Source organism: Pygocentrus nattereri, chromosome 8 (genome assembly GCF_015220715.1).
Source record: "Pygocentrus nattereri isolate fPygNat1 chromosome 8, fPygNat1.pri, whole genome shotgun sequence".
NCBI lineage: Eukaryota > Metazoa > Chordata > Actinopteri > Characiformes > Serrasalmidae > Pygocentrus > Pygocentrus nattereri.
This window is the reverse complement of record NC_051218.1, coordinates 24340408-24367120: the sequence shown is the minus strand read 5'-3', so window position 1 is coordinate 24367120 and position 26713 is coordinate 24340408. Positions and strand designations below refer to the sequence as shown.

At 39.5% G+C, this 26713-nt stretch overlaps 1 protein-coding gene across 9 annotated transcripts in view; it reads left to right on the top strand.

Annotated features, from left to right (window-relative positions):
- Positions 1-26713, top strand: part of diaph2 (diaphanous-related formin 2) — a 472316-nt gene that overhangs the window by 101794 nt on the left and 343809 nt on the right. For all 9 annotated transcript variants that reach the window (XM_017698456.2, XM_017698459.2, XM_017698458.2 and 6 more), the window contains one exon: positions 14039-14178. In XM_017698456.2, the coding sequence (XP_017553945.1) occupies positions 14039-14178 (140 nt within the window). The remainder of the gene's footprint in view (positions 1-14038; positions 14179-26713) is intronic.

Here is a 26713-nt window from a genome sequence, read left to right as displayed (position 1 = left end):
TTCGAAATATCTCCCATTCATCATTATATATTGATCTCATATCTCAGCTGGAATTAGAAATATTAGCTTAATATAATTTAATAAATACTAAAAATTCCTCTACATACATACATACACATACATACATATATATATATATATATATATATATATATATATATATATATAAATATGTTATGCTCGTGCCTAAGTCACATAGTCACATACAGTCATAAGAGTTCACCTGCTGCTGAAATCCTGAAACATCTGCCCTCACTTTATTATAGCCAAGCTTCAGTCATACATATTTAGTATCTCTTCTTTTTTCAGTCTCTCTCTTTCTCACTCTGTCTCACTCACACTTACTTTGAAAAGAAAAAGTAAAGAATGAAAAAAAATCACATGATTATTAGAAGATCAAAACAACACAACAAAATGTCAACTCTAATTTGCTCATACAGAGGAGCACTTGTGTATTCCTGTAGTCCCTGTGCACTCTCTTCCTCACTGTATCCGAATGCGATATGTGTCTCTAGGGTCTAGAAGCCCAATAGCCCAAGCTGCTGCAGGAGAACACGTCGTAAATGAACTTCCATAAAGCGCAACATCTCTCATTCTGCTGCACAGACCGTTGCTGTTGCACAAAATAAATCTGTGTCCGCCTTTGCTTTGAAGCCCTATTGTCAGAGCTGCCTGTGCGTAACTAAATCCCATTCTCAAAGAGCATTTTACCCCCCACGTCTGACGGGCTTCCAGCCTCAGCTCAGCCTACTCAAACACGCTGACAGGAGGAGAAGACAGAGGCTGGCAATGTGCAGCGCCTCAGAAAATCGCATCTAACCGAGCATCACACTCTGCCTCGTTAACGGCACAATCCATTATCCCACAGATTTTTTTCTTGTTTCTTTGGGGGGTTCGCTTGTCCTTTCCTTTTGACGTTAATGCAGTTTCTTATTGCTGTGCCTTAGTATGATGTCGTTGCAGAGCAGTCTTTTAAAGCCCAAAGACCTTGAAGGTTGTGCAAAGAGATAATAAAAAAAAGAAAAGAGTTGTACTGGAGATTTACTCAGGTACATCTAAGAAGTGAATGAGAAAAAGTCCCAGAGGACACCAGCAGTGATGTTGGTGCTGAGGAATACACTGTGCCCATCTGAGATGCTTCCTCCTTTCCTTCAGCAGATCCCTTATTGTTAGTTACATATAGCTCAAGCCTTACTGATAAAACAGTGTCTGAGAACAGAAAACAAAGCACAGTGGAATCAGATAGAAATAAACTGTTGTCAAAGGTCTGTGAGTTTGTTGCAAGTAATATTCTGGTTGAGTCATTTTGTGTAGGGGGCAATTATAGCAGTCTAGGGTAAACATGTGAAGTTGTATCTGAGTTGTGTTTATATTGTATTTTCCACCCACTTTGTCTCAGTGAGCCGACAATCCCTGTTCCTGGACTCGCCTCATTACCATGTATCCAAGCACTGAACAAATCCCAGCCTAGCAGACCTTTAGGCTTCAGTATTTCTACCAGTCTCCTTTTGAGTCATCCTTGCCATCATCATCTGAATTTGAATGAGAGAGATGGCAGGAGGGAAAGACGTACACTTAGAACCATACTGTTGCAAAACAAAGTTGTGTTGGCATCTCTGGCCACATCACCGTGGCTGATTCTTCTGTGTCCCCACACTAAACCAGTGTAACACCCCACACTATACCAGTAAGAGTCCTTGGGCAAGACTCCTAACACCGCCTTGGCCTACCTATGTAAAATGATCACATTGTAAGTCGATCTGGATAAGAGCGTCAGCCAAAATGCCATAAATGTAAATGTAAAATGGTAGACACATCATTACCCAGACTACCCCTGAGCCTTCGGTACCCAAGGATGAGGTTAACTGGTTTGGTTGCTTGGTGCCAGTTGGCATGGGTACTATCTCATGGGATAGCAGCCTGCCTCCCACTTTCAGTCCCTGTGGGCCTAGACTGCTGTCTGTCAAAAGACCACCAGTGGTGATGCCAACTGTATCATATAAAGAGAAACCCACAGGAACTGCAAAATGACTGCTCAAGACTCACTACAGGCCTTTGTCAAAAAAAAAAGAGTATAACAGAAAAGAAAAAGTACTTTACACTCCAGATACATATATTTGTGATTTACTAAGAGAGTGCTGCGAGCATATCATGTGCATAGGGGATTAATAGTATTAATAGTAGTATTAAGTATAGTAATAGTATTAATAGTAGTCTTTGGAATGGGCAGGGGTGTCTCTCATTTTGATGTATTTCTCTATCTGCAGGCATTAGGTGTTCTATTTTTCATATAGCTCCACTGGACATGCTGTGTAGCTAGGGGCCTTGTCAAGGCTCACTTACTGGTATGCATCCTTGTCTGAGTAGGCACTTGTGGGTAAGGAAGGATGACTAACTTGGGGAGTGCTGGGAGTGTGTCTGGGGGCGAGCGCAAGACAGTGGCTGGCTGCTGAAAGGTCACACCTGTCACTTATGGAGAAGTCGGCTGGAGGAGCGGCCACTGCGATCTGTCAGAAGACCCACAACATCCCTGTCTTCCCAGTGTGTAGACATGCTGGCATGCAAACACATGCAGCCTTTCTTGGGGCATCTTTTAAAAAAAGGACAAAGCAATTTATTATCACCCTCAGCAACAAGACTCTTTCTCTCCCCTATACTTACACACACTCAATTATGCATGCGTATTTTAGAAATATTTTTTCCACTGATGTTTAACAAGCAGTCATTAGCAATAATAAAACATATGACCAAATGACTTTTTTTTTTTTTTGCTCATATTTGTTCATATCGCTTGCGCCACTTCATTAACAAATCGCCTCATGCATCGAGCCTTAACAAAGACTGATTCCCTCAGCTGCTACCAGTTAGCTGGATGGCTCTGTTTGCTGTTAAGGCTCTACAAATGAACACCTTCATCTTATTTTACTATGTTCTACTTGAAGAGCTGAGCTGAGCTGGGCTGAGTGTCGGACCCCCCGCCAGAGCTCCCCCAGCCTTGCGGCGAATCCACGGGAGGTCCCAGAGCCCCGTTGCACCGGCTGCAACTCAGGCAAATTGCCACAGTCGAGACAAGTCTCCATTCAACAGGCTAATTAATCTTGCTTTGTAGGAGTAGTCATGCCAGACCTGCCCAGGGCTAGGCTGCTGATGCAGGCCTTCTGAAGTTCGGAGCTTTCATTTATGGGCAGTTAAAGATCTCCACGTCGGTTATTAGGTAAGAGCGCGAGCAGCAGCAGTGATGAATAGGTATTTCTCGTGCTATTGAGTGGATAGAACAGTAAGATGGAAGTGATTTAATGGTGCGGATATGAAGAGAAACGGCTTTGTTTGCCCAGATCTCTGACTGAATAACTCCAATAAGAGCTGATTAGAAGAATAGGCCTTTCAAGTCAGGGATTTGTTGCTTTTGCCTGCATGTTCCTCATGCAAGCCAAGACTACATGTCTTGTCAAACCTATAAGCTGTGGAGAAGATGAATATCTGCAGTCTAATAGCTCTAGTATTTTGTCTGCCTTGACGCCTCTGAACAGTTTAAAGTGATTCCTCTCTGTGGAAAACAACACAGAGATAAACGTGACCCTGTCCAGTTATGTGAACTAAATAATGTACTTAGAGAAAACAGTTGTTGCCTACTTGACTGCTATGTTAAGCATTCTTTCCCTTCTTTGGTTTCCTAGCAAGGGAAAAATTTCCTGAGTGTATGAATACTTGTGTGTGTACATATTTTTGATGTGCATGCACACGCTGCAAAAATCTTCTTGTCTGTGTGTCCACATTCAGGGCTTTATGAATGTTAGACAGGGCTGTGGCCAGGTAGCCATAGCTGAGTGATGTGGCCCTTTAGCAGAGAAGGAGAAGCCTCATCTGCTCAGCTGTAGCTTCATTAATCATGGCAGCACTCCACACCAGAGCCCAGTGGCACAGCAACCCCACATCCAAACGGCTTCCAGCACTGCATCATAGCCACACCGTTTTCCCAGCAGGGTGTGACATTAGATTCTAGTGGTTAATTCACAGCACTAGCTATGTTAGTTATTGCTGGGCTCTTTCTTTTCCTGCTTTCTTTTCTGCCTGTTTTTTCTGTCTTAGTTGCTGTCTGTCTCTGACATTCTCTCCCTCTCTTTACATCACTCCATCTCTGTCGGTAACACTCCCAGGCACTCTTGACTGTTCAGCTGTCGGTTTTCTGTGCTGGACTGTAGGGTCAGTAGGGCTGTAGAGTCTTCTGCAGCACTGTTGATTTATTTCTCTCAACCTTGCTGTTGTGTCTGAAATCTGAAGCTACGGATCATTTTCTGTAAACAACAGATGATGGAGAAGACATTGTTTACCATACCTGTGGGAGCGCAGTTCAGTTGAATTAGTGGAGCGAAGGCAATGTGCATCGTGTAGTATTTCAGACCAGCAAGTGCAAGTGTTGTGTACATAGGCTACCTGTTTTATTTGGGTTATCCCTCCACAGGAGGGGAAAGAAAGTGTGGGAATGAAAGAGGGAGAGGGAGCAGGAGAGGGGCAGAGCATCAGAGCTTACATCAAAAGTGCTGTTTTTTTTTTGTTTTTTTTTTATTCTCTGCTCTCCTCTAGCCTCTTCCTCTGCTGTCCATGAACAGAAAGAGAGGAGGGTTCATTAGGCTCACATACTACAATCAATGTAACTGACAATCCAGCTAAGGCCAAATGAGGTCCACTAGTTTTTATTATTGGGCGTCTAGTTTACTCAAATATGACATTTTGTTAATATGGTAAAAAGCAAAGTCCATTTAGATTGAGCTCTTAACCTGTTACTGTCTGGTAGTGGTTGGTTGTTGCATTGAGGCACAAGGATTATTTCCCTTGAAATAGAAAGCTTGAAGATTGTCCTTTCTGGACAAAGAGAAGCATCATTGTGATAACTTTAAGTTGTCAGTCTGAGTAATTGTCTCTGAATACAGTGTATCAGTTAGAGGCTGCGTGCAGGGTTGTGTGGGCAGTCAGAGTACATAGTTTCTTTCAAGAACGAAAATGTCAAAATAGAAGGCATTTCTTGGGTGTTGTCAGATTTGCAGCTTTTATTTATGGAACTTGCTTTAAACTCTTGCAAGAATATAGTGTTTTTGCCAGTAATAACTTTATAACAGTAAATAACGTAAGACTAAACACAAATAAACACAAATACAGTAAAATGTAACAAGATTTTTTTTAAAACATTTTTTTAAATTATTAACATCTTGGTTGAATACAGTTATAGATTAAATTTAATCAGCAGTACACTGATTTCTTGAGCTTCCTTGAGGAGAGGTTTGGAAATTATACATTTTCTAGCAGATATGAAATCACAATATATATATTTTTCCCCATATTAAATTTTAAACTATTAAATGATTACTGCCCAGATAGTGCTTACAGGTTAGCCACCTAAGACTTCACAAAAACTACATAAAACTGTAAAACTGTTTTTAAACTAATATCAAAGTTGGGGGGGGGGGGTTAGTGAGTAATAGAACAAACGTAAATAGAACAACTATTTTATAAATTTTTAATTCTGTCCATTGCTGTAAGAAAATGAATGATACTTGAACTAAGTATGTTACTTCTACCTCTCCTTGATTTGCTCAGTGTTTGTGATTCTATGCTGCAAGCAAAGTTTGTTTTTAAACGCTTTCTTCGTCAAGAACCAGTGGAATGCTGGCAGCTAGTGTTTTCTTTATAGAGGTTTCGGCATTCAGATTCCTTTGCACTTGTAAAAAGCTTTAATGGTGGCTCTCCTTTTCTCCCCTCTCTCTCCCCTCACCAGACACAAAATATATCCCTATAGCATATGAACCATCCTCTTACTAGTTGTTAATTGGCACTAAAGAGAAAATGATTTTGAATGAAACGGTCAAGAAATAAAAAAGAGTCTTCTTTAGAATATGCCTTTAATTGAAATGTGTTGTCTTGGTGCTGTGATATTGTGAGTCTGTGTTTGTTGGTTGTTTTTAAGGCCTTCAAATGTATGCTCTCACCCAAGACTGAACTAAAGAAGATATGGAAATCAATAGTGTATGCCTATGGTAGGGTCTAGGGCTTGCCAGAGAGAGTCTTTCAGGGAAGAAAAAAAATGTACTGGATGCCAGAAGCTGAATCATACTCATAAATTGAAACTTTCATTATACTGCCCAGCTTGAGATCTGTCTCTACCATGAGGAGAAACACGCTAGACGTTTTTCTTTCAACATTTTTTACAATATCATCACGCATCATTGTATAATCACAAGGAGCATATAATAGTAAGGAAAGATTCATTCTCAAATTTGAGCACTTTTGCTCCATATAATTCTAGGCTGGGCTGAAAGGTTGATATTTCCTTTGCTTGAAAGCATGCACCATTGTCTGAAATGTGTAGTAAAGGGGCCGATGCAGTGTTAAATTAAATTGCAGACGTCTTCTCCTTTGTCTCGCAATGTGTTACACAAATACATTTTTTGAGAAGAGCAGTCTTTGATGTGCAAATATTTTATTAATGTGTTCATTTGCCATGCTTATTGACGCACTTCTCATCTCCTGAATTTTATTTTATTTATCAGTAAACACCCTCAAGTTGTTTGGAACAGGTTGGTTTTGTCCTCTCATCTTTCAATGAATTTCAGAGTTGCACTGAGAAATGTTTAGATATCTTTGGCGCAAGTAATGTTTTATTGATATTTTCATATAATTTGATCAAAAGCATTGAGTTTTCTTGAAAATCCCATTTTGGAAGGGATATTTTTTCCAAACTCATTCCCTCTTCCGTGCTCTTTATAAAAAAAAAAAAAATTCATCTCCAAATAACCACGTGATGTTGTACAAACAACCAGAATTCACAGTGAATACTGGAGGTGACATCTCCTCCAATAATCTGTAGCTTAAACTGATAACAGTGCTCTCTAGTCCCACTTAACTTTTTTTTTTTTTGTAATGATCAGCAGCATCCTCTGCAGGTCCCTTATTCAATCGAATCTCTCTGGATAAAAGAGGAATTTAAACTCGGAGTCAGCTCCTGTGGTCTTGTGGTCTACTAGACAAACGAGCGTATGCGCTTATACATCTGTCACTGAAATTGTCTCGATAGTTACTTTTTGTGGACATGTAGGGAATGGAGGAGCACAGAGCACATACCACCTAGCCTTGAACTAAACACACGCCTGTTCTTCTGTCCCTCATGATGCATGGTGATGAGAGGGTGTCAGTGTGAGACTGTGCGCTAAACAGTAGTATGACAAGTCTCTGGGGTGCATGATGTTTGTTAGCTGTCCTGTTCCTGGACTGGCCTGACATCACTGGTCTGGTGTGCTGTTAAAGACAGCAGGTTTAATCAGCGATCTGCTGTCAAACTTAGCCCAGAATCTGAGTGTGCACTATCCTCTCTCTCTCTCTCTCTCTGTCACACCACACACACACACACACACACACACCAAGAGATAGAAGACAGGTGGAGACATTTGTCCTTGCTCTTACTTAGAGGCGTCTGTGGCATACCTGCTTAGTTGTCTAGATGTGTGTGTAAGGATGGTTTGTGGACAGTTCCATCCATCTTCTAAGCCACTTCTCCCTCAGGGTCAGGGGGCAGGGTGCTGGAGCCTATCCCAGCGGTCATCGGGCAGAAGGCAGGATACACCCTGGACAGGTCGCCAGTCCATCTCAGGGCATTTGTGGACAGTTATGTAGATGAAATTTGCTCAAATCCTAGAATAATAATTTATTTATAATGCAGTATGATTAGAAATGTACAACACTAAGTACATAATTTAGTAAGTCAGTTTGGGGGAACTGAGCCATTGCTAACTTTTTTGTTTTTCCATTCAACACTAGATTATTTCTACCTAATCATTACTTGGAACAGTTAATAAATTCATTTTATTACAACTCATCAATCAAATTGTTTATAAGGCCAGGTTCACTGATTTGTTTCTTCAGTTCTGTTGAAGTAGAACACAGAGTACTACATGAGGACAGCCTCTAAAAAAATTGTAATCTTTATCTAGTAAGTCTATTTCTGTAAATCTATTTCTTTCTTTTATGGCAAATGTCAAAAAGATTCTTTCAAATAGCACAAAAAAATCCTTTAAATAGCACAAAAGCTTTCCTTTGTTGTTGCTCCTAAATGGATAGATTTGAAATTTCTTGACACTGGGTTAGTGAGATAATAGCTCCTCATTCACCCGTTCAAGTCCTATTATTTACTCATATCTGCTTCAGTGGCACTGGCCTGACTGTAGGAGCATTCTGTTTGTCACCGGTGTCCAAGAGTTAGTGTTATTAGAACTGCCTTTGCAAGGTATTAAGGTCTATGTTTGCATTGGAATAAAGGAGGGAAATCTTTTAAATGCAGTAATCTTCTCAGACTGGGGCTCCTGCTGTTGTAGGGTACCTTTTAGGGAGACCTTTTTAATCAGCATGGAGCCATCACTTATGTTTGGCCTCCTGATGACTTGGCTTTTGGCCAGAGCCCTGTGTTTTCTTCATATTGAAACCTATGATTTTATTTTCATCTGTCTCTTTAGAAGTATCCTCTGTTTTTTTTTTTTTTTTTTAATCTGACCAGCATGTGTGCTGTGTTGCTGTGAGAAGCTGTTTTCTTTTCTTTTTTTTCCTCCCCCCTGTTCAGTAATTGCCAGCGCTCTAATATGAGGGAGGAGTGCTAACACTTTGATGTTGGATAGGTGCCATTTTTGAGTGATGCAATGCATTCACAGTGTGAGATCGCTGGAGTGGTTCTGAGGCGGAGATCAGCCCAGGCGACTGCAGCTGTAATGAAACGGAGCACATTTAACCTCCTCAGCATCTGATCATTACAGACAGAGCTACAAGCCATCCTATCACGCTGGCTGTTGGCACAGTGGGTCTCCTCCTTTAGCGGCAGTGAGACTGCGCTCCCTGTGGGACGGAGCTGCTGTGTGTTGGGAGAGAAAGAGCAGAGATGTGTGTCCTGGTGTGAAATAACGCAGCCTGCAGGAAGCTCCACTCCCTGGACTCATCAAATGGCTTATCAGCCACCAGCAGGGGATGTCCTCGGGGTCTCCCCATGGATGCTATTGTCCAGCCATCTCAACTGATCCGTTTTTTAGCTGACCTTTTTAGTCCCAAGGAGCTACAGCAAAACTTTAGAGAAAGGTATTTGTGTACTGTGTGTATACATGTACACCCCCACCCCTTTTTGGCATTGTTTGTGCTTGCACTGAGAAGGTAAGCTTCCCACTGTAAAGCTGTCAATCACACACTAATGAGAAGTAAATTAAGGAGTAAAATAATTGCCACCACTTGGCTTTGATATGGCTTGATGTGCACTAATTGCCAAGATTGTATCTGTATTATTTCTCAAAAGATCAGTGGGACACTTTTGTAATTTTCATTAATCACATACATACAAAGGAGTGGTAATTAATACCCTGCTTATTCTCCCTTTTTTCTGGGCATTGGTAGCAGGAGGAGAACATTAATATGGTTGAATTCATTAATGCATGCAAATGGAATACTAAACTTTTTTCAAAGGTTTCCTGCATTGTATTTTGTAGTCTTCTGTTTTTTTTCTTCATATTCTTGTGTTTGGTGCAAGCACATTTACCTTTATATTTATTGACGCATGTTGTTGACAATTAGTCATATTAATAATGATTCCTTACTATAGTCATATGAGATGTTCTTTCAGGTCACAATCAATTAGGGTGCTCTGGAACAGCGGCAGCAAGGTTATCTGATTAGTACCATTAAAATGATACACACATTGCAGGACATAATTTAGCAGGACGATTCCAGTATGGCAGTCTTATACTGAGATAAATTACATCCACAATGTGGGCAGCACTGTCATCAGCCTCTATCACCTTGCAATTGCACCTTCTCAGTCCTGGCACCAGCACCTATCTGAGCTGCAGACAGGTAGAGAGAGTCCTGTCCAGTGTTTTAGATCCACAGCCAAATCTACTATGAAGCCTCAGGAGTGCAGCTCTAAATAATGTATTTGTACTTTTCGGTAGAGCAAGCTTGATTTCACTTGAGCCTGTCAGATTAGTGTTGTCTGATTGCAGGTGGAGGTGCTTCCTGGCTGGTCAGACATGTCTGCCTTTACCCTCTCAGGGCTTTGCCAAGGCAACAGTTCGAAAAGGGAGGGGAAGAAAAGAGTCTTGGTTGTGTCCTTGTCCCAAAGTAAAATTGACAGGCTCGCTGAAGTAATTCCGTGCCACACTATTGTCTTTGGCAGGAAATGCTGTTATTGACAAATAAGGATTCAATAATAGTAGGAGATGAAGCCTTTGGATGTGATCAGAGGGCTATACCTATCCTTTTGCTGTTAAACCCAACCTTTTACTGTTCCTCTGTTTTCTCTCTCCCTCTCTATCTCTTCATCGCTCTTTCCCTTTTAGTCTTTATCTTTATCACTTCCTCTTTTTCTTTTGAGTCTCTCTCTCTATCTCTCCCCTCTCTCTCTGTCTGTCTGTCTCTCTGTCTCTCTTTCTCTCTCTCTCTCTCTCTCTTTCTCTCTCTCTCTCTCTCACTCTCTCTTTCCTTCCTCTCTCTCCTTTGCTCCCACTGCCTCTCAAGTGAATTTGGACTTGCACAGCTAAGGGCAGAAACCCAATTACAAGAATCTAGTGGGCCTGGCTGTCCACATGATTAGTGTGGCCTGGCGTAATGTTGATATCATCCTATAGAATGGAATTGACTAGGGTCATTAAGCAGCATATTATGGCCTGTCTTTGGTTTCTAGAATAAAGGTCAGTAAAACCAGAACCACTGCATCTCTGGAGTGGATTGAAGGGCTCAGATGAAAAATTGATGAGGGGTGGGGGGGTGAAAAAGGAGTGAGAAACATCACCTCCACTATTCATGTCATTTAATGTATTCAGTATTCAGCTTGGCTTTTTGGCAGTACTGTTTGCAATACCATATGCATGAAAAAAATGGGATAACAGATTAATGACTACAACAAAACCATTAATAAAACAATAGCAAAAACGGCATTGACATGCCAATTACAACTTAGAAATATCATTTTGTAGCTCAGAATTTTGCATGTTGCACATGTATTGGGCAATTCCAGGTAACTAAAGCAAGCCAGTCCAGAATGAGCCACAAGCTGCAAGAAGAAGGCAGAGTAACAAGCAGAGAGATAACCCCTCCCTCTCATGCACCTGATAACTTCTGGCAGCCAGGGTAGAGCAGACCAATCATGTCAGCATCCCTCAGATTGCCCCAAAAGCTACCCCTGAGTATGAGGGATGGAGAAATGTATGAGGTAAAGATGAATTGTGCAATCTTCAGTTGAAACTAGATCAAGAGGACTTAAAGCAGAGTAGAAGATGCAGAAGAGGAAGGTGACAAATCAACTTCAGACCACATGTCATTTCTCTCAAGTGTGGAAGGAAAAATAGATTTTATAATATCCAATAGAGTGGGGTTAGAGAGGTTGACAGAGAATAATATATGGACTAAGTAAGTCCTCATGAAGGTCCTCTCTTATAAAAGGTTTCTTGTTCTTTAAGGAGGTTGGAATACCAATAAAGGATGCAGAGCAAAGATCAAACGAGGTGCTTTGTGCCAAAAGGTTTCTAAAGAGAGGTGGTGAATTCTTGAATACATTGTTGTTTTTTTTATTCTTTATTCATATGCAAGTGACTGCTTAAACCTCAGTTCAAATGAATAATCAAAAGAATATTTTACTACCCATGCACTCATTTATATCACTGTTGTTGGGTCAAAATATTATATCTCCATTTTTGACATTCTTCAGTTTTTTTTTTGTTTTTTTTACTACATAATTTAAAAATACCTGTTGTCCTTTACATTGTGTGTAAATATCATGATGAATGGGCTAAAAGAACTGACCCCAAATGAGTCAGAAAAACGTCTAGTTCCATTGACTTGAAAGTAAAGTATGTTTTACCATTTTGGAGATACAAGGTTTTCTTCCGATGACAGCGATATGTCACTCTCCATCATCAAGTAAACATCACATTTAAGTTAATGCATAGACAGTTACACTGTTAACCTTTCTGAAAACTCTACCTTATTAAATATTCTTGATTCATTACAACTCATAGCTTATGGTGTACCTCAACCATCACAGACCCCCTGCATGTCTGTGGTGTATTTCCACATGTTGGTATTTAAACTAGCACTGCTTTCTCTGCATTGGACTTTGGTGAACCCATTAATGCAGCAGGCTTGCTATAATAACCAGGTTTTGGGGTGACCGCAAAATAAATTTGTAATACTTTTCTTGATCTTCTTTCTGTTATCTGTAATTCAGCTTCCGTTTTTGTTAGTTTGATGTGATTTTTTTTGAAGACAGAGTCTGGTGTTTAAGTTAAAAAGGTGATTGGACATTACAGTGCTGTTGTTTAAAAAAGAAAACAAAGAAAATAAGCTTTAAAGTTAAAAGTTTAAAGTTGTTGAGCAAATTTGATGGCAGAGTGAAATAGTAGTCTTCATTCAGTCTTCCCTCATCTCTTGACTGCTTGTATGAGATGAGATATTGTTATGCTTTAATTCTGGCATCTTGGCAGATAATCAAAATGAAATTTGTGCAGGCTGAGAAAGACATGACTAAACCCTTGTATGCCTGCTTATCGAATGAGAAGAGATGAGTTGACAGTGTTATTTTCACATTGATGTTTGTAGTCTGTTTCTGAATTACAAAGGCACAACTGAACTATTTATTTATTTATTTTTCCAAGTATATCGGAGGCTCTTTGTCTTGTGGCCTTGTTGCCTGGAGTTGCATACAAGGTGCATACAGAAATCTCCTACCTGTGTAAGCTTGTAGCTGAGAGCATGTATGAGGGTTGGCAGACTGAGAGTCTGTATCTCCTTTGGCAGTTTGGACCTTTGTGTAGATTTGACTGTGCAACATATTGCAAATCCCCTCTCTGGAGCTTCCCCCACACAGATCCATTTAGCATTAACCTGTCTGCTGGAGTTGGGAGGAAGTATTTGCAGGACTTTGGAGACAGATTTGGCAGTACGCCTCATTGAACGGCTCCCTGTGTGAGAAATCAAGCACAGACTTAGTGTGTGCTGTTAAATCATGGCTCCTGATTGCAAATTTGGATGACACCCATAACCAGGGTGTGAAACCAAACACCCACCACCTTGCATGGCATTGTTATTGTTTGTGTTTGTTGATGTGTTTTTATTATTTTTTTATATTTTTTTCACTATGAGAAATTTCTAGAATCAGCATCATACAGCTCTTGCTGTTTGTCTAGCTGGTAGCTATGTAGCTGTCAGGGCTGCAGGTGGGATGTGGGCTGATTGGAAAAGGAATAGAGCCTGTAGAGGGAGAGTGTGGGTAATCATTCTCACCTGCTAGAGACTAGCGTACTGCTGAGAGCTCAGGGGTGCTGCTCTGTCGACAAATCAGCTGTCTTGACTGTATCCCCCATTTATGCTCTTACTTGCTATGAATGAAGATGAGCTTCTTTGAAACATTCAGTTCATTCATTGTCACTTGTATTATAGATGACTACTCTTTATATGTTGTCAAAGTTTATAAAAAGGGTGGGTTTAAATTTATTTAAATATTTTTATAACAAAAAATGGCAGTTTTTAACAGTGTTAAGATTACCTGGTGTGATAAGAACCAAATTGTACACAAATGAATGGAAGAGAGACGCTCTGATGAGTTGTCTTTTAGTCCTTTTACATCTGGTCAGGTTTCTCTTTAGAGAAAGCTAGATGAAGCATTCAGCCCCCATTCTGTTTCCCAACTGTTCATTATGACAATGAGTCCATTCTTGAAGAACAATTGATTTTCTGTTCAGACATGTAATTATTTTTCTAAAAAATTGTTCAAAAGGAGCTTTTTAGTTCTTTAAACTCTTTCGTTCATAAATGACTGAAGCCAAAAGGCAGCCCAACCCAGCTCCTTATCACTGATTATATGTCTACATTATTTAGTCTCTGTATATATGATATCACTGCCAGAGATTTGCAGTTATCTAGTCTGACACAGATGTTGTAATTAATGTATGACAGATTTAACAGGCTGTTAAGTGCAGCACTGCAATGACTGACTCTCTAATGTGTTTTGTTACCGCAGGGTGGGTTGAGGAACAGCAAGCATGAGTGTACGCTGTCATCGCAGGAATATGTCCATGAGCTGCGCTCCGGCATTAGCGAAGAGAAGCTGCTTAACTGCCTGGAGTCTCTGCGTGTTTCTCTGACCAGCAATCCTGTCAGGTGAGTAACTTTTGTCATTCACAAGAAGGATAACTAACTTAGTCTAGCTCAGTCTCTGTGTCTCTAACTACCTTCATTTTTACTCTTCTTTTGTCCCTTTTAACCAAAAAAAAACAAAAAAAGAAACACCCACCACCCCCACACCAGCAACTGGCTCTGAAAAACTTCCAGACTGTGCCTCATTCGCTTCATTCTGTTCCGCCTGAGCATGGCATTGTTGGAGGATCTGTTAGGATGCTAATTGGAAATGTGTCAATGGGTCTTTTAACATGTGGTCCATGTGGATCCCCAAACCTAGTTAAACAAGCATAGCCCATAACATAGCTGCCTAAATTAGCATAGCCTCTAGTCACTTTAAGTCCAGCTCTGTCATCGCTCACAGCTCTATCTATTAGATTCTATCCATTAGGGAAAGTCCAGTTTTTATACTTCAGACAGCTTGCTATTCTGTAAGACTTTAATAAGTACACCTCCCTCCTCACCACCATACCAGCCACCATTTCTTTTATGTCCTTCAACTAAAGTGTTCTCTACAATCACTGGCTCACTTTTTTTATCAGGTTTCATTATAGTTAATTTACTACTTAAAATAATTTCACGTTTCTTTTGGTTCTGTGCCCATTTTGTGTGAGTTGTTATGGGCCCTTCTCATTCAAACATAATTAGGCTCCAGTTTCCTAGTGCTTCTCCCCACAAACTTGTCACATTCCCCTTGTGGATGGGATCTTCAAATTTAATTTGGTCCCAGCAGCACAGAGGAACACTCTGTGACAGCAGACCCTCTCAATTATTTACCAGCACACTGTCTGAGAGATGGCTCTTAACATGAATCAGTGAGCAGTGCATATAAAGTGGTCATCACATGGGTGGCAAGTGGACGTTCCCTTTCAGATGACCCTGTGCTGAGGGAAGCCCCAGCAGGAAAGCTCTTTGATCAGTTGGTACATTATAGACATTATGCGTATGTACCACAGAATCTCAAACTAATCTGTAAACTAACTAAACTTTGGTGTGGTCTCACTGGAGAGATCATCTGCTTCTACCTGCGACTGAGGTGTTCTTCACTGGAAAGCAGCTAATAGATTTTGACGAACACTCCACTCATGTTTACATACGGCAAGGCAGAGTCAATATAGCAAGTCTTAGAAGCATCAACAAACACATTTTGCTTTTGTTTTCTTGCTAGGAAGTGCAAAAGGTATGTTGTAGAACAGAGTGCGTCAAGGTAATCTTTTTGTTATTGGTCTATTTAAGTAAAAGGATGCCATTTCGTTGTGTTGTCTTTATCAGGCCATCAGTTGCAGGGCTCTGTGCACCCATTTATTTGCTCCTCTGTTTGTCCATTAATCATGGGAAATTAATCCACCTTGTGGTTTTTCAAAGTGCACCCTCTGCATCCCTTATGAGAAGAGTATGTTGTAGAGTTTGGCCCTGCTGGCTAAAAAAGAATGGCGTCAGCCATCTTCTCAATGAAAGGGCAGTGTGCGCCGAGGGGCAGTGGAGGCCAGGACCACCCTCTGGGTGTTTGGAAATGGCTAAACTTGGTACCATCCAGGAGGGGCGAGGTGTAGGGGAAGTAAACAGAGTCTCGTCAGCCCACAGAAGGCCAAGACTGGCGGGAGAAAGGCACCCTGGGGTGTGATACGATGCTTGGTCCCTCTCACAATTGAGTGGTAACCCCCCCACCCCCCACCCCCCACTATTAGAGCATTTTCCTAGCTTGCCAGGGTTATTCACAATTATTATAAATAGAACTAATTATCACGGATCACAACACACAGGAAAATGGGAGCCTGTGCCCTCTGCTCTGAATACGCTATGTTAATGTAACCTTTACAGTGCTCTGGCTTTACATATTTGAAATAATAATGCTAAAAGAAAAAAAACGTAGTATAATGCTCTTGCACCTCATGTTAAAGCAGTCTGCTCTCAGCAAAGTTTGATACATCTTGAGAAGAGTTTGGGTGATCCAGCATCAGATGAAATTAGTCTTTTTAGGTCAGGGAAGCAGCAAATAGTGCACACATCAGTACTCCATCCCACACAGATGGCACAGCTGCCAAAAAGTTATGCGTCTGCTTTGAGTTGAGTCCTCAGGGACCAAAGTTTCGTTTCACTATAAACCCTGGTTGTTTTTGAACTGCACTGCCTACAAGTTTGAAATGTTTGGACGTAAAACCACAGTGCATGGTGAATGGAAATTAATTTGTGATGAAAATGACCCCAAGTTCCATCGCCGTTCCTAGGTGCAATTACTCATGAGTCTCGTCAAACCTTATCTCCTCTCTCCCTTCCAACAAATATTTTAGAGTGTGAATTCCTTCTAAATCATAGCTTCTGCAGTGTGCTCTATTCCATATTAATCAAATGCGGTGTTTGTTAGTAGGAAAAAGCTGAGTATGATGGGAAAAGCTGTGCATTTGAGACAGTGGTGTTATCACTAGCTTGGTATGTCATAGAAAGATAAATGAGTGGGATTTACTGTTTGCTCTGGATGACAAATTTGTGTTGGACTTCCTTGGTTTAATCTGTGAAGTGTTTTGCACTTTTGGGTTTATCACTGAAACATTTGCATATAATCTGGGGCAATTTGGTGATTATACTGTGCAGAATGCACTGTTTTGTATAAATGAATACTGTAAAACATGATAATCATCTTTGAAAACTAAGGTCATTGTTTTGAATGAAAAAAGATCACCTTCTATGCATTTTATTCTTCTATATATTCTAAATATATTTATGATGTTTGCTCTATAGGATCATGTTATTTAGTAGAAGTCTTTTCCTTGTTGTTATATATTTGTCTTTATATTAGACAAGTGAAATGGGACTCTGAAATGGCTGGAGCTACTGTTTCTTGGTGCTAATCTCCTCCTGTTGTTTGGCCTGCTTTTGTATAATAGTTTAATTGGCTGGGATGAGCACCTGATGGGCTTCTCAAGTGGCTCATGGGCCTTTGAAGACCTTCATTTCCCAGCAGTCCCTCACAGGTGTGGAGCTCATTGCCTCATGCAACCACACACAGATGGCTCTGCCTGAGGCACACACAGCCTCGTTGTCCGAATACTTTAGTTTTTCCTCCTGTCTCTGTCTCCACTACTTTCACTGTGGAAAAAAAATGCTCAACTCGTAGTTAACTTTATATTTCTCTTAACTTCTGTTGTCTGGCCACACGCTTGGTAATTTAAGTGTAAATGCATTTGCAGCTTTCAGAGTCTTGTTTCTGTAACTTTTAATCCTTTGGCTTGAAGCAGAATTGCTGGTTTGCATGTAATCTTTGGCTTTTATTTACACAGTTATGAAGAGTTAATTTGTGCTGCATCAAATGGCAGGCGTTTTCTATGGCTCATTTCCTGTGCTTTCTCTCTCTCTCCCTGTACTGTGAGAACAATGCCACAGGCTGTACAGTTGAAGTGTAGGGATTCAGAATTACAGTATAGGAAGTAATCCAGAACTTTCTTTACACCCACTCAAGCCTGGTTTTCAATAGCTTTGTCATTTAAATTAAAACACCATTGCTCCTTTTCACCCAGTGCCATGGCAAGAACTCTCAAAAGCTGTATTGGATGCAACCGTCCTTCATCAGTCCCAGGCCAGTATATGTACAAAAGGTTTAAACTGTGTCATATCAGCTCTTCACCTCCAAGGTCTTGACTTTCTACTTTCTGGTTTAAAGTCTTTAGTGTGAAGTTCCCTATTTTAAATCCCTGCTGTGCCTTCTATACCAAATGTGGGAGCTCTCAGAAACCGGGGACAAGAAATGTGCCAAATTATTCAGCTCAATTTTTTTTATTATGTGCAAATCTTAGTGACATGGTTGTCCTGGGTCCCCTGAGAGTTTTTCTGGAGACTTCTGCATGTGCAGTGCCTAGAGGTTTGGGGTCAAAACCATAGCAATAGAGTGAAGAGATTGATGCTTTATTGCAAGCACCACTGCTCTTGCCAAGCTTCTATATGGAGTTCCTGGAGCCACACTAGAGCTAACAGGCTGATTATTGTCTTTGAAGACTTGATTTTCCTTAACAGGAAGCAGTTCAGCAGCACATTCAGTGCCTCTGTAACTGCTCTCAAGACAAATGAAAGGGAAAGAATGAGGTGCTGAGAGATAGTTGCTCACCAGGCATCTGTTTGTTCTTTTAAACAAGAAACCACAAAGAAACATGGAGTATCTGCTTCTGTTGATGAGAGATTTCTCTCAGTTTTGAGAGCTGTCTTTCATTCATGATGTATGACATTTTTGCTGAAGGCCAATTTTGGAAATCTGCTGTCTAAATTTTGAAGCTGAAATGTAAAATCTGTAATATGGTCAAAGGACACGTCTTCTTACTTGTCAAAATCAAGGTTGGAGCAAATTTGACCTTTAATATGAATTTGATAGTTTTGACATAAATTTATGTCCCTTTTATTTATTTTTCATGAATTGGACTGTAAGGAGGGTTGGGATAGCTACTGAAAAATTGGTAGTTAGCTATTTTGTAGCTACTTTCCCAAAATTTGTAGCGAGCTGCAATTGAGCTACTTTACTTGAAAAGTAGTGCACCACTGTTTAGCTATTTCGAAAGTGCAATTGTCAGAATGTTTGTGTATCTCCACCTGACACAACAACTTCAAAGATACGATATCCAACTAACATTTAGACTAAGTAAAGGCAAAGTCAATCATTCCATGTTTTTCCTAACAAAAATAAACAAAAATAACCATATACAAAGAGTATTGTGCAAAGAATTGTCAACTGTTGAAATAAAACTAGTCCAGTTTAAATGTCAGCAAGATATACAGACAAGATATTCAGTCTTTTAAACTTAAAGAGTTTAAAGAGTCTTTTAAACTTCAGCCACACTTTAGTCTCAAAATTCACATCTCACATGGCTCTGTTTGAGAATCAGGCCTGTGCAGCTGAATAATCTCTGCTGCTGCAGAGCTGTTGTGGATGCACAGCACAACTATATTTTTAGGTAAGTAACATAATCCTCCTTTGCTGTAAAATTGTTATAACACACAGTTCTAACAAAGTTTTCACAATAAATGGTCCTTGATGTTGGAGTTACTGTAAAACATATGTCACGAAGCTGAAGTCTTCTCACCAGCTTCTTATTTGAATTTTCCAGTTCCACCTTAAATGTTGCAGCAGTACATTCTGAAGCATTTAAGGTGGAACAGGACAATTCGAAAGAAGAAGCAGACAAATGAGAGGCTGACTTCAGCCTCATAAAAAGTTGAACATTGTGAGACATTTTTACAAGAAACACTTTTGTGAAAAAGTTTCCTGACTGAGATGCAAGTGAGAAAAGTGGCTACAACTGACCTGAAGGTTAAGCAGAGCAAAGTAAGTCTGCGTTTGCGTTTATATCATACTTTTAACCTATTCTAGTCAATTATTACCTACTGAGACATATTTACATGGTAAAACGGAAATAAAATGTTGTGGCTCCCAAAGTGGTTTGATTTTTGTGGAAAGGTCAAACTACCCGCCCAGTTAATGACCGCGTTCTATGGTTCAGATTGCCTGAAGCCTGTAGCAAAGGTGCTACAGCTATTAGCTACATTTCCTAAAACTGTAGTGGCTATAGCTATTAGCTACAAAAAGTGTAGACACTTGTGCCTTGTCTTGTGAGTATAAGCATGTTACATCTCAATAATGCAACAAATAATGTTTGAGTTGGTTAACATAGTAGATAAATCCGTTACCCTGCACATGGCAGATCGAGGTTTGATTCCTCATCCAGGCAGTTTTAGTTCTGTATGCAGTAAATGTTCTGAAAATATCATTGCATTTAATAAGGCTATTTAGTACAAATAATGTTTTATATTCTTATGAAGGGATCCCTTTTTAAGCCATTTTAAACCAGGCATTAGTACAGCTGCAGTGCAGCCTGTGCCTTGAATGTAATGTTCAGTGTACTAAGATTATCATGTAAATTGCTTGTAGCCCCAGTCGCTCCTTAGACGCAGGTTTAAAAAAGACGCTGTGAAAGAAAGAAGCCGCTACAATCTCAAGACAAAATAAAAAGAAAGTTTAGTCAAGAAGTAATAGCGGTCTTGATAAAGTTCTTTCCCACTGAAACATTCTACAGGGCATTTTACTCCAGCTATGAAAACAATTTTTAATTTGAATTGAACAATTTGAATAGTGTAGATTGAAAATAATAATTGTTATTATTATTGTTATTATTATTATTATTATTAATGCTAATGATATTAAGAATAATATTGCTAAGAAAAAGATAAAAAACTGACTGAGCTATTTAGTTGTCACATATGAAAGGTTTCATATTCTTATCTGAAAAGTAAATGTATATTAATAAATGAACCCAGTGTTCATTTACAATACATTACTTGGAGTGAAATATGATTCCTGGTGTTTATACCAACTAAAACTGTTAGCTCAGTGCAGTTAGGTAATAGCAGTTAAACAAGGTATTTAAGAAGCATTTTGTAGGATCTTAAATGGTGAAAAATAAATCAATATTCATATTTACAAAATCATCTTGATTACAGTTATGAAATTTAGCAAAAAAGTCAATGCTTCATATTTTGCATGTAAATCCATGTCACGAGTTGCCATGTCCTCATTGGCATGGGCTAAAGGCATCTCATATTCCCATTCCAGTCCATGGCAGGCATCGCTAATAAACCTCACATAAAATTCACAGGTTCATCAGAAATGTACTATAGATGTCGCATAAATAGAATATATTTCAATTTTATCTTTTTAAGTTGTCAGAATCTGATGCTGTTTACTTACACTTCTCAACTTTATTCTGATTAAATATTTTTATGTACTTTATTACATTGCCAGCAAAATTGTTCAGAAAAAGTAGAATCCAGAAGTAGAGTTTACATTTTCTTTTAGTAAAAGAGATATGTAAGTTGCTTGAAACAATAATAATGTTTCTGGGATTTTTTTTATTATTATTAGTTGTCAAAAAACAAAAAAAAGCTTTTTTCTTTCTGATCCCAATCAAAACAAACAACATATTTTTGACTTGCAGAAGAAAATCTTAACATGTAACTATAACTTAAATGTTAGCATATAACTGAAACAAGCACCTGATCTTAGGAGTTATAATAAATAATGTTTTGGAGGTTGCCTGCTTACCATGAGCCTTTGTGTGTAGCTGTCTTCATAGCCATGCCTCCAGAGTCTCTTGGAGCCAGTGTCAGCCAGTAGCAAGTCGGTACAATGTTCCCAAGAATGACTTTTTTTTTTAAGCTTGTGCGCCCGTTTGGTAAATAAGCCTTGGGCAGAATGCTTCTGAACTGTGTCTGAAACCAGTGCGAAAACCAAGTATGTTTACCATCTAAAAGCAATACGGTTTTTCAACTACCACTTAGCCCTTGCCCAAATTTCAGGAGCTAATAACATCTTACTCGTTAGTCTCATATTAGAGAATCTGTCTGAACCTCGTTTGCCTGACAAGATGTATGTTTTTCTATGGTTTACAAGGCCACCATACTGCCATCTCTTTACAGATAGTGAGGGGAACTTTTACCTGCACTTGATATGATGTTATGTCTGACCTGAGAGAGGTTGCTTATAGGAACTGTATTAATGTAATGAGAAGTCAACACAGTGCTGATGAATGTTTCTCTGCCGCATTCCTCTCACAGTAGAAGACATAGGGGTGCCAGTGTGGGCTGGCAGACATGCTTTATAGTTTAAGTACAGCACTTAAACATCTATCATTTTAATGCAAAGCTAGCTAGACTCCTCTGTCCATCATCCATAATTAATTCACTGTGTGCATTTTGAAAACTGGCAGTGTTTTCTCCACCTAAATCATATTTGACACTAGTTGGGGGGGGGGGGGGGTTTGAATTATGATGTTTTATAATATGTCCTGATATGTGTCCAAAACTTGCAAATAATTCTGTCTTGAAGGACTTAAATGCTATGATGAATAGTGTATAACTGTTGAGAAGTGCATTCTTTGTCTGGGTTTTCTTTTTACTATATGACTCAACATTTACTCTTAGCACCACAGAGGAGTCCATGTCAAGGTCAACACAGAGGACATTAAGACACAGCAATCTTTATAGTTCAAGCACATTTGTCTCAAGTTGTAATGGAACCACAGATAGATGTTTCTCTTTTAGCATGACAATAAAACTTTGAACATCCTCCAGGATGGGCTGAGGCGCTAAGAGGAAGTTATCAGAACTTCACCTGTCCATTTGTGAAATAAATTGTCCATGTTTCCGTGGTGACCGAAGAGTCTGAAAACGCTCTGTCAGGGTCATTTCTTCCTGCGCTGTGCTTCTAGCCAGTGCTCTCTCCAGACACCAAATGTTATTACAAACCCCTTGCTGCCCCAGGCTCCTGCTCCTCTTTGCTCCAACCCGCGTTAAGAAGAAATAAAGGAGGAAAGTCAGAGAAATTATGAATTCATTTATGCAAGGCAATTTTTGGAGGTATTTCTTTTCTAATTTTATTTTTAATTAAGAAAATTAGTAGCTGTAATAACTTTTCCCCCACCCTCTTTCCCTAATCAAGTTCATTATACTGGTATCATTTGGTGTAAATACATCTTGTGCATTAATTGTGTCTCTTCATTATTGCCAGCAGAAAAAAAAAATATTTTGTATATATATCTGTCATTGCTACAGCAATGTTTCAGAATCATTTGGCACATCATTTTTCATATGTGTATACATACCTTATGTTTGCAGGTACCTCTATAATTCAGTATGTGATTCTTTCTTGTAATAGGATTAGGGGCTGCTGCACTCTTGCACTCTCCTCTAAAAACTCTCCTTTGTTGTTAAACAACAAGCACCGCACCATATCCAGACCCTTGTTACTGGATATTATAAGCATACTCTCTGTTTAATTCTATGGAGCTCTCAGCCAAACATGCATAATACAGATTATTATCTGATTTGAATTCCATGTTGATGAAGTGAGAAACTGTATTTTGCAGGTAAATGGTAATTGTGATAAATGAGTATTTCACACAAAATCACAAAATCCACTATTACCCATCTTCTAGCAATTTCTGTGACCCTTTCTAATGGAAACGTAATGCATGTTATTACGTGTCCATGTACATGCATACATAAGTGTGGGGGGGGGGGTTCCCCAAATATGTTACAAACTTCATGAGTCATATTAATGGACACAGACAGTCTTATTTAACAACTGCATACATTCTACAGTGCCATATCTTTGTTGAACAAATATTTTAAACAAGTGGTTCTCGGTACTAGCCCTAAACATTAATGCAACTAATAAACTAATTAACAAGCTCTTACTGAGTTGCAGTGGATGTATTAGTACAGAGAGACAGAAAAAAATTATAACATGCAATTCAGTAGTACTCCAGGCCAGGATTGAGAACCACTGGTTTAATTAATTAATTTAATTGATTGATTAAGGTGATTTTAAGTCTTGTCTGTGCACTAGCCTAACCATTCTTTTACAGGCCAATAGATGGTCACTCAGCAGAGTTATTCAGGTTGACCAGCACACCAACGTCTAAAACACATGTGCTGGTTTTGGTGACCATGAGCAGGGTAGCTGTTTCAGTGCATGTATATTTTTGAAAAATTTTCTTAAATAGTAAGTGGTTAACTAGGTTACCTTCTCTTGAAACAGCAGTTATCCTGGCAGTTAACATGCTTTTTGACCAATTATCTTTAAGCCTTTTGTTTAATAAAAATACTGCACAAAAGTTGGTGGTGCATTTTAAGCAGAAAGAATTCAAAAGGGTTCACACATTTTCTTCTGCCACTCTGCTCAGTCATCAACTTCATTCATTCTTATGGATGGTTATGTAGGTGTTTTAAAGATGATACAGTGACATGACCGTAAATGCTAAAGTATCACCCAACCTATAAAAAGCTAAGCTACCAGTCAAGGACAGGAGCAGATGAAGTCTTTGCTTCTGGCTTCATTCATATATCCCAGAAACTCAGTTACACCATTCACTGTTAAAATTTATTTGACCACTGATATCCTTGTTAAATTATGCCCACATATATGAATGACAGAAGATTGTACTCTTCACATGCTCATTGACAGATGGAATGAAGGCAAGTTTATTAATATTAGTGTATTTTTCAGAAGTATAATAGTGTTTTCATGCTGTCATGCTTTGTTCTTTCCTACAAATTCTGTTCAAAGTCTAAGTAATCACCTGATCCCACTGTTTGTGTTATATTTAAAATTCCTGCATACATACGTAAATAAATACATGTTTGGAAAAATTACTTCTAGATTTTGATAATAGGTTTCTCTTTTTCTTAGTTTGAGACCTTTTCTTTGTTTGGTGCATTGCATTGCAATTTGGTTGTTTAGGTGTTCCTCAGTGCTTGTGTGTGGGGCAGTATTGAGCCATCAGAATGTGAAGTGATTGTCACGTCTTCTTCCCATATCTCCATCTACCTGCTCTTTGACATAAGGTATGAGTGAAGAAACAGCTGATATGGGCACTTCAGGATGAAATATTCATAGTCCCTGGTGTATTAGGTTAAACACCTTCTTGCTACATGGCTCAGGTCAGCTCCCTTGTGGAGGCTACATCATTAAACTGAGATTGATGCTGTGATTCATGGTTATCAGCATGAAAAGGAACAGGAGTGCTGAGAGGGGATCTGTAGATCCCATACCTGCCATAATAGCCTTGCCTTTCTGCATTTACATCTGCGGTATACAGTAGATCTGAAATAGCTTTTTTAAAACAGTGGCACACAGTTTTTTGTTTTTGTTTTTTTTTGTACCATTTATCAGACCAATCAATCATTGTTCTGGCAGGATCCACGCTGCTCCACAACTTCCATTAAATCTTCACTGTGCCAGGCATTGTTGGTGCTGCTTCGGTGAAATTGGCAGAATGTTTGGTGCTCTGTGGGGAGTCTTTTAAGTGTGCCCTAGTGAGCATCATGATTTGACGCACTCAGATGACAAGAGCTGGAGTCCTTTTCCTTCAGTCCTATTGGTTTAATCCTGATATTTTCCTTTTTTTCACACATGCATGCACACACAAACCTGTTTGCTGCATTCAGCTACTTTTTTGTCATCATAACCCCCACCCTCTCAAGCTCCAATTCCAGAAGAAAGCCAAGCTGGCATTGATTTGGTTTGATGTGCAATCATTGTGGTCACCTTCAGAATCCTGCTGGAATCCAAATGCTATTAGATGGAAATGGTGACTCTTTGAATGGAACACACTATAGTCCCATGCTTGTCTTCAGAGGGGCCCAGCAATCACATCGTGGGCTGCTGACACAAGGAATATTGTCCTCGGCGCATGTCACAGGCTTTAGCCCCTGTCCAATGCTCAAATATGCAATATCAGCAATGCTGCCTTGGTTGCTTTTGTAAAAGCAGGGTGAGTGTGGCTCAGTAGTCAATTATACACCCAGGCCATTGTTGTTTACTCTACCATTGAGTTACAATTAGCCACTTTTTACTTTTAAGCTACTGGAACTTCTTTACTGTCCTACATTCAGCACACACATATTACTTTTTTCCCAGTTCTTTATTTGGTGGGACGGATTGCAGAAAAAAAGATCCACAATAAACTTACTTCTCATCATCAAAATAAGAGAAGTGTGAGTGGAAGGGAAGCAGCTGAGAATAACTAAAAGAACAACAACGATGGCACTGGTCACTGAAAAGACTCTTCCTGTCCTTTTGTATCAGTGTGCTATAAATTGAATTTAATGAAATATATGTCACATTGTGACTTATTTTGGTCCCTTCTCTACATAATTTCTAAATAATTATGCCATGATCTTTCATCTGCTTGTCCTTATAGCACCGTGTCTTTAGAGCAGACGAGTATGGGCTGCTCACAGCTGAAAGCCTAGCTCAATAATAGGATAATGTAAATTAGCTCCTTTTCCATCCATCCATCCATCCATCCAAAAATCCTAGAAATACTAGTGGACCAAACTGCTTTCTTTTTCTTCCTCTCAATAACAGTCCGATTGCTTAAAAATCTGTGGCATTGCTACATGCCTTCAGCATCATTCAGAATCATGGACACTGTCATGAGCAGTGAAAGAGCTTCTGCTGCAATGTGTAGTCAGTGAATAAGTGTTCTGGTGCTCAGTTGTGGGTTGTAATGTTGAGAGCAATTTGTCGCTAAGAGCAGAGGGCCTCGAGTGAAATAGAACTACAATGAATAGGCCACAGGCAGCCGAATGGGACAGTCTGTGGCTTAGCCCTAATACAATTTGAAAGGCATTGCTCTCATAGAGTGCGCTCAATGACACAACACTTCAGAGCTTGTCCAAATACAATAACATAGCAGCTAGGCAGCAGTTGGCAACAGAAGAGGTCAAAGTAAAGACCAGCAGATAGTGACCTTCAGTCTATGCATTATGATATAGTACATTACAGCATGGTTTGTTCTCCCTTCTCCTCTCTGATTTTTATGTTCTTTCTAAGTCTGTAGTTTAGTGTTTCGTGGCTGTGAATGATCCCATATGATTCTTTTTGTTTATTACACTGACCACATTTGCCTGCGAAAGCTGATTTGCTTGATAATGAGTTGGCATCGGTTCATTAGTTAAATGATTTGATTTATCT